General features: G+C 36.9%; 1 protein-coding gene across 1 annotated transcript; it reads right to left on the reverse strand.

The window, feature by feature from the left end:
* Positions 1–219: 219 nt before the first annotated feature.
* LOC110559064 (olfactory receptor 13C9) lies at positions 220–1,170 on the reverse strand. Its single transcript, XM_021654302.1, has one exon. The coding sequence runs from the start codon at positions 1,168–1,170 to the stop codon at positions 220–222; it is 951 nt and encodes a 316-aa protein (XP_021509977.1).
* Between the last annotated feature and the right edge of the window lie 8,203 nt (positions 1,171–9,373).

The raw sequence follows: 9,373 nt of genomic DNA on the forward strand, positions 1-9,373 counted from the left end.
GCCCAAAATGTCAGAAAGCGGTTATGTCTCAATGTTGTTACTCTTTTCCTTATTCTTCCTAGAACTTTGAACATTCTTTATAAACATGCAATAATTTTGAAATGCTGTATCTCATTATAGAAATGTGAACATACTGCATAAAAAGACAAAGAAGGAAGCAAAGTAACTAAAATTCCAATCTAAGTTTTGAGTTTAAACAGTGTCCAACATGTTGACCATTTATTTGCCTAAGAACCTTCTTTTCATATTTTTTATGGCCTCTTTCACATCTTTGTTTCGGAGGCTATAGATTAAAGGGTTCATCAAGGGAGTCACCACCCCATAAAACATGGATATAAGTTTGTCTGTAGCATCCAAGTCATGTACATTGAGTGAGTCTCTAGACTTGGGTTTCATGTACATGAAGAGGATGGTCCCGTAGAATATTATCACCACAGTGAAGTGGGCTGAGCAGGTAGAGAAGGCTTTCCTTCTTCCCTCAGCAGAACGAATCTTGAGAATGCTAGAAATGATTAATGAGTATGAGATGACAATGAGGAGCAGTGGCATCAAAGTGAACAAAGTTGTGGCCACAAGCATGATGAATTCATTGCCTGAGATGTCAGTACAAGCCATCTTCATGACAGCCAGGATTTCACAGAGAAAATGATTGATGACATTTCCACAGAAAGGCAGTCGCATCACAAATGCAGTTTGTACTGCAGAGTTGGCAAGCCCTGAAAACCAGGACCCAGTTGCCATGGTTACACAGGAATTCTTGCTCATGATGATAGGGTACCTTAAAGGGTTGCAGATAGCCACGTAGCGGTCAAAGGCCATCATACCCAGGAGCACACACTCTGTTGTCCCCATGGCTAAGCCAAGAAACATCTGCACTGCACAGCCAAGGAAGGAAATAGTTTTTCTTTCTGAGAGAAAGCTTACGAGGGTGAAGGGAATAGAGGAGGTGGTGAAACAGATGTCCAAAAAAGACAGGTTTGCCAAGAAGAAGTACATAGGAGTATGAAGTTGAGAGTCAAAAATGCTGATTATAATAAGGGTGCCGTTGCCCACCAGGATGACTGCATACATCATTAAGATGAGCATGAAAAGGAGATGCTCTAGCCCAGGATAACCAGAAAGCCCCTTCAGAAAAAATTCCTCCAAATAAGTGCGGTTTTCCCATTCCATTGTATTGTCTTTCTTTTACCTGTAATAATTCAAAAATATATATAAATGGCATATTCTATACTATAGCAGATTCAAGTATATCAGTGCAGAATATAAAAATGTGCATTAAACTCAAAGAAAGAGGGAAGGAGGTAAACAAAGAGAGAGAGAATGGAAAGGAGGGGAAGAAGAAAAATAAGAATAAGCAATGTAGGGTTGAGAATAAGCAATATGGTGATGAGAGATAAATTATCATATTGATCAATTCTGAGCTGAAACTCTGCAGCTGGTTTTTTTTCCCAAGAATTCTTTTTTATTCATTTAAATATATTTATATTTTTATTTATTACAGTTTATTCACTTTGCATCCTAACTGTAGCTTCCTTCCTCATTCCCTGCCAGTCTTACCCTCCCTTCCTCTTCTCTTCCCTCCTCCCTCTTCTCCACCCATGCCCTTCCACCAGTCCACTGATAGGGGAGGTCATCGGTCATCCTCCCTGACCTTAGCCTAACAGGTCTCATCAGAACTGGCTGCATTGTCTTTCTCTGTGGCCTGGTAAGGCTGCTCACCCCTCAGGAAGAGGTGATGAAGATCCAGCCACTGAGTTCATGTCAGAGACAGTCCCTGTTCCCCTTTCTAGGGTACCCACTTGGACACTGAGCTGCCATGGTCTACATCTGTGCAGGGGTTCAAGGATATCTCCATGAATGGTCCTTGGTTGGAGTATCAGTCTCAGAAAATATCCCTGTACCCATATTTTTTTCTCTTTCCTTGTGGAGCTCCTGTCCACTCTAGGTCTTTCTATCTCTCCCTTCTTTCATAAGATTCCCTGCACTCTGCCCAAAGTTTAGTTGTGAGCCTCAGCCTCTGCTTTGATACTCTGCTGGGTAGAGTCTTTCAGAGGCTGGATACAAAATTAACTCAAAAAAAAAAATCAGTAGCCCTCCTGTATACAAAAGACAAATGGACTGAAAAAGAAATTAGGGAAACAACACCCTTCATAATACCCATAAAGGACATAAAGAACCTTTGTGTGACTCTAACCAAGCAAGTCACTAAACCTGCAGCTGGTTTTTAATAGACCATGTTGCTTAAACTCCACATTACCGTTTTAAAAATGACAGAGCTACAGTGGTCTATGTCAAAACCTGGACTCAAACTCAAGCCTCACTTCCTTTGGCCCACGCTTCATTGAGTTTTTCTTTAACAGAGAGGAAATACTGAATGTGTTATATCACAGATGTGGCTTTATTATTTTAAAAAAGTATATTGAGTTCCATGAGAAGAACTCACAGTAGCCCCTAAGTACAAAAATATCAAAAGAAGCACATGATTCTGCAGGGACAAAGCCAGAAATGAACATGGCCACACACAGAGCGTAGTCAGAGCATAGTTACTCAGAAACCAGATCCAATTCAAGAGAGCGTAATAATGGAAAATCTTCTTATTAAAATTTAAATACCTCAGGGGGAGGCACTAGAGAATAGAAGATAAAATCACTTTTCATGTTTCAATGCATCCATACATTTAAGCTTCACGCGGGAAAATGACTTTTTAACCCTTCAGTGCTCAAGTAAGGACTTTAAAGCATTTACAGATGCATATAATTACCACCATGATGAGGTCATATATCCATGCCCTGCCCATTGCATCCTACCCCATTGTTAGTAACCTAACCTAAAACCTGATAAACGTGGAGATGTTTTCTGTCCCTCAAGTTTCAGCTTTTCGGGGTCTCATAAAGTAAAAATCATGTCGGGCTTCTTTTATTTAGTCCTCTAAGAGTCATCAAGCTGCAAGTGCTGAGTAGCTTTTCATTGCACGGAGATACTAAAATTACCTGCTGAGTCATCCTTGGAAGAGCATTTGAATTGTCTCCATTTGGGCACAGTGGTGAATAAAGCTGCCGTAAATATTTGAGCCTTGGTTTTTGTGTACCTAAACCTCCACATGTCTAGGATAAAGATCCAGCAGTGGAATAATAATCAGATAGAAAGTACAGAGTAGAGTTTGGAATAAATTAATGTTTTCCGGACTGGTTATATTGTGTTGTCTTTGAAGCAGCAACATGAGAAGTCTCAGTTGCTCTGATTTTCATCAACATTTAGTACTGCCAGCATTCCTTCTAATTCATTGCAATGGCTATATAAAGACATCTCATTAAGGATTTTATTATAAATAAAATCCACAACGAGCACTGATGTTAAACGTCTTTCCTTATTCTTTTTACCCCATTTATATTCATTTTTGTTTAAAAAGAAGTTGTATTTTTTTGCCTATTTTAAATGTTTTACTCTTAAGTTTTCATAGCTCTTCATATGCATACATATATATACATATACATACATATAAATGGCTGGGTCTTTTGTCATATATGTCATTTATATTTATTACTTTCAAGCATAAGTCTTATGTTCCCATTTTCTAAAACAAGCATCTTTTCATTGATAGCTACCCCAGGTCTAATCTAAAGGAATCTAAATGAAAGCCTGTGACTACAAAGACATTCACCAACAAGAAATTTTCATGACGTTTCTCTTGGAGTGATTCATCAGAAAACTATCCACTGCAGTCACCCAGAAATCAGGAGTGGTGGCTAGTTCCTACCAAGTCCTTCTCTGAGAAGTCACAAGATCTTTCTTTTTTCCTTTCTTTCTTTCTTTCTTTCTTTCTTTCTTTCTTTCTTTCTTTCTTTCTTTCTTTCTTTCTTTACCTTTAGAGACAAACATCTTCCTTTCACATAGTAGCATATACACATGCACAAATTGCAGTGATATTTTTGTATGTGAACAAAGAATCCATTGGCAGTATTCCACCTAATTAATGAAACAATTTCTGGAAACAAGCAAGCACACAAGAAACTGCTTCTCCTTATTTACAACTCTTGACTCCAGTTTAAGATCTGAACTGAATCCTTTGAACCGATTTCAACCATTTTTTAACTACTTCTAATGGCTTCTGGCCACAATTAGGGTAGTTGATTTTTTTGTTTGTTTGTTTGTTTGTTTGTTTGTTTTTCTATTTTGTCTTGATCTCAATCAACTTCACCCTTTCTACACTGAGACTCTTTAATAAACTAAATATGCATGATTCTTTTCTATCTGAATCCTGGATGGGTTGAAGCTATGTTATAAACAAAGTCTAAAATCTCAATTCCCTGGCACATGACATTGGAAAAGTAATCTCACTGTGAGAATCATTCTTCTAACCGCTGCCACCAATCAATTTGTTATCAAGTCAAGTCAATTTTGTCTCCATAAAAGAACATGTATGTCAGCGTTAACTTGTGAGCTCTGAGACTTTGGAATAGTTCTTCCCTTAGTTTCAATATCCTCACCCACCGATAACATGGGAATTTTAATAGCTTTATTATCAGGTTCTTGAGGAAAAAAGCAATATACATATAAAGCCTAGAGCATATGGTATTATTTTGGTCTCCTTCATCTTTAGTCAACTTTTTTTGTTTTTTTAAGAGTTATATCTTTTATATCTCCCTACTATAAGAATATCTTCAAAGTTTATCAACCAGATATTTTGTTCCTTCTTAATAAATTAAACCTACATCACATCTATGAGTTGAGATGGATACAGTCTACCAAAGCCACTTACTTTACAGTAAATAGTGTTATACCATTGTTACAAAATTCCACAATATTTTCAAATAAGAAGCTCATGGGCTGACATCTTTTTTTAATGGAAGTTACTTCAATTTATTCATCTAAAATCCAGCTTAGTATATGTCCAGAAATATTACATCTCCAGGCATCACAGAAATGTACTGCCAACAACAAAAGGGGAATCTTAAATATGTAGTATCATTCCCCCAACACTCATGTAAAGTCAAAAATTTCCCTGATAGTTAATGAGTCAGCGTTCCTCTCCATTTCTCCTCCTGTCAGTCCCAAGTTCAAGGATGAACTGATGACCAAGATGAAGCATCTTAAGTATCCTTCTCAGATAGACGATCCAGACAAGGACCAAGGTAAAACGCTATGCATTTGTGGTTGGGAGGACAATCTGTTTCAAACCTGAACCAAACAAAACTGAATTTTTGCTGTGAAGTAAATCACCACAAACTCTGAACTTTCACATGTCCCACTTTACTGATCAAGAGGACAAATGCAATGATGAATGTGCAACAAGTTCATTGGAACAAAAGGAGAAGGAACTCTCAAATGGATAGACACTTGTAATGAAGCAAGAACCAGATAACCGTGTTTTGACCAAAGACATTTTCATTCCTAGTTAAAAATGAGAAAACCAAGTATCCGTCTGATTTCAGTGTTCAAACCACAGAATTTTGAGGTAGTAAAACTTTTTCTCAGTTTTAACACATCCAAGAAATTTCTCCTGAAGGTTTTTATTCCTACTTAATAGGCACTCTTCTTAGTTAAAAAAAAAATAAAAATGCCCTATTCCTACAGCATAAGATTTATTTCAACTCAGTTCATAAAGACATCTGCTCGTGTAAATGATGATTGGCAGGTCCTGAAGGTGGGTCTACTTACCTCTCAACTTGCAACGCATGGTAGACTATCTTCCCATGATCTTCTACTGCCAGTCTAGTCTACAGAGTTTCCTATGAGTCTGATGTCTTCCTAAAGAAGTTACTAGTGGGGAAGCTTTGATGTAACAAGATGAATCACCTGGAAAACATTGACATGGATAATTCACAAAAGACATTTCTAAATTACTTCAAACCTTTCTAGGACAGTCAAATGTATTTCCAAGAGGAATACGGTTTACTGTTGCTACAAATTCAAATGGTGCACATTTAAATATTGGGCAGTTCACTTTGAGAACACAGCACATCCCAAGCTGCTCTGTGGTAAGGCCCGGGAAAGTCTCCAAAGAATCTTCTTTAGGTTCAGTATAGTAATTTAAATGCTTCCTGCTCTTGGGGAGTTTTGTAGTTTTTTTTTTTAAGCCATAATTTTAAATTGCTTCAGGGTTTGATGCACAGAAGTTTGGGAACTTCAAGTGCAATACCCTAAAGACTTAATTAGATTAGACCAATTAGCTGTATCTTTAACAGCCAATCAAAAGATTCCAAGACCTGTCTTACCCTACCCTACTTATTTTACATGTAGCCCAATGACTTTGTCCAGGTGTTTGTTTAGCCTATCATGTCTTATTAGTAAATACAAAGAATCTAATAAGTGGTGTTGACTCTTGGTTATTACCAACAATAATAGTGAATAAATGAGATTTTTTGCTGACTTAATATTTCTTATTTAGGCATCTACCTCATTTTCTGTTTTTTAAATTATATTTTTGTTTTATTCATATAAATTAATATGTACATAAAATTTGAAATTTTCAGGAAAGATACTGTGGTTAATTCTTGAATACCTTTTCTGCAGAAATTCTTCTACATAGAAGTTTCCTGATGTTGTTGTAAAGTTTTTATCAAGCCATTTAATTCATAAATGTTAAATTAGCAACAGAAGAAAACTTAGTTTCACTGTACGAGTAATATAAAAAGTATCTACCTTTTCAACTTGGGAATTCTAGGCTATTTTAAATGTTGGTTGTATTTTGAAGGTCACAATACATTTTTTAAAATATTAAATTGTTCAGTAAAATAAAAACTACCCAGCAATTCAGCTTTTCAGTAATTTTTACAGGAAAATTTGTAAACCATCTCATTTCATACTATCAGAATATCCAAAGAGTTCATCTGAACATAAGTATATCACCAAGATTAGTGGGTGTCAAAGCATCACTCATTCGCCCTCCAGGAGACATCCAGATGTTTTACAGTCACCACTGCTAAACAGTGTTCCCTTTTCTTGAGCTGCTTCCCCCTAATAATGAGAACAGTTTCATAATGTGGGTGCCGCAGACAAAACTAGGTAACAAACAGACGTAACCAAAGCTTTGCAGAATCAGAGAAAAATAACAGTTCTGAGGAGGAAACAAATCAAAACTGAGGGTCCCTTCCTGTCAGTGAAGATTACTGACCGTCTTTGATCACAGCAAATTGATTCTTAGCCACTATGTCAATTTCAGTCAACACATGGCCAAGCTTGCTTCGAAAGAACATAGTGTTAAGGTGTTACAATATTTTTTAGAAATACTATTGCAAATTAAAGGAAAAAAAAAAAAAAACTGTGGGGCAGGAGGGATGGCTTAGTCATTAAGAGGTCTTGCTGCGCTTTCAGAGTTCTGCTTCCAAAACCCATCACTTCAAAGTTAAGAGATTATTGTCTTAATCGCTATTTTCTCCAACTATCGCATTAAAGCCGAGACATAGTGGTTAATCTTACAAATCAACATTGTTCATTCACATGTGCCGCCCAAAAAGTTTCATTTTAGAGTATATTTTTCTATCGCTCATGAACTAAGATGTGGGAAATTTTTAATGTATGTACAATGTAAATAAATGTCAATGTGTAATTTCTATAAACTCACTTCCATTGCACAACCTTTTAAAATCAAGATTTTGAAGCAGTGAAATGGCTCGGTGGGTAAATGGCTCAGTGTGACACACATACATACAAAATAAATAAATAAGTAGAATAAGAATTTTTTGCTGACTTAATATTTCTTATTTAAGCATCTGACTCATTTTTCTCTTTTTGGAATTGTGATTTTGTTTTATTCATATATATTACTATGTATATAAAAATTTGGAAATTTCAGGAAAGATGTTGTGGTTTATTCTTGAATACTTTTTTGGCAGAAGTTCTTCTGATTGCAGTTTTGGTTTTATAAACAGGAATGGAGATACCTCCAGATGATCTGTTGTCGTACAGGATTGTTTTGGAGATTCTGGGTTTTTTGTTTCTCCATATGAAGCTGAGAATCTTTTTTTCAAGGTCTGTAAAGAATTGAGTTGGTATTTTGATGGGAATTGCATTGAATCTGTAGATTGCTTTTGGCAGTATGGCCATTTTCACAATGTTAATCCATTTCACAATCCATGAGCAGGGGAGATCTTTCCATCTTCTGATATCTTCTTCGATTTCTTTCTTCAGAGACTTGAAGTTTTTCTCAAACAGGTCTTTCACTTGCTTGGTTAGAGTCACACCAAGGTACTTCATGTTATTAGTGGCTATTGTGAAGGGTGTTGTTTCCCTAATTTCTTTCTCAGCCTTTTTGTCTTTGGTATATAGGAGGGCTTCTGATTTTTTTGAGTTGATTTTGTATCCTGCCACTTTGCTGAAGGTGTTTATCAGCTGAAGGAGTTCTCTGGTTGAATTTTTGGGGTCGCTCATGTATACTATCATATCATCTGCAAATAGTGACACTTTGACCTCTTCCTTTCTGATTTGTATCCCCTTGATCTCCTTTAGTTGTCTTATTGCTCTGGCTAGGACTTCAAGTACTATGTTGAAGAGATATGGGGACAATGGACAGCCTTGTCTTGTCCCTGATTTCAGTGGGATTGATTTAAGTTTCTCTCCATTGAGTTTGATGTTAGCTATAGGCTTGCTATATATTGCCTTTACTATGTTTAGGTATGTGCCTTGTATCCCTGATCTCTCCAAGACTTTAAACATGAATGGGTGTTGGACTTTGTCAAATGCTTTTTCGGCGTCTAAGGAGATGATCATGTGGTTTTTCTCCTTCAGTTTGTTTATGTAGTGGATTACATTGATGGATTTCCGTATGTTGAACCACCCTTGCATGCCTGGGATGAAGCCTACTTGGTCATGGTGGATGATATCTTTGATGTGTTCTTGGATTCGGTTTGCAAGTATTTTATTGAGTATTTTTGCGTCAATGTTCATAAGAGAGATAGGCCTAAAGTTCTCTTTTTTAGTGAATATAGTTTCCATTTTTCTTTTTGTGTGACTCCTAAATAATTTTATTTAATAAATTTTGTCATTAGGATACTCCATACATTATTTTGTGTGTGTATGTTTTTATTTAGGTTTTTAAATTTTTTTAATTTATTAAAATTTATTCACTTTGTATCCCCTCTGAAGCCCCCTCCCTCAACTTCTCCCAATCCCACCTACCCTACCTCCTCTCCCCCTATGCCGTTTCCCTAGTCCAGTGATAGTGGAGGACCTTCACTCCTTCTACCTGACCCTAGCTTATCAGGTCTCATCAAGGCTGGCTGCATCATCTTCCTCTGTGGCCTGGCAAGGCTGCACCACCCAGGGGGAGGTGATCAAAGAGCCAGCCACTGAGTTCTGAGTTCATGTCAGAGACAACTTCTGTACCCCTTACTAGGGAACCCACTTGGAAACTGAGCAACCTATGTACTTCCTT

Source organism: Meriones unguiculatus, chromosome 3, assembly GCF_030254825.1.
Source record: "Meriones unguiculatus strain TT.TT164.6M chromosome 3, Bangor_MerUng_6.1, whole genome shotgun sequence".
NCBI classification, from domain to species: domain Eukaryota; kingdom Metazoa; phylum Chordata; class Mammalia; order Rodentia; family Muridae; genus Meriones; species Meriones unguiculatus.

Coding starts and splice junctions, on each gene's coding strand:
- LOC110559064 (XM_021654302.1), bottom strand. CDS start 1,170: ATGGAATGGGAAAACCGCACTTATTTGGAGGAATTTTTTCTGAAGGGG.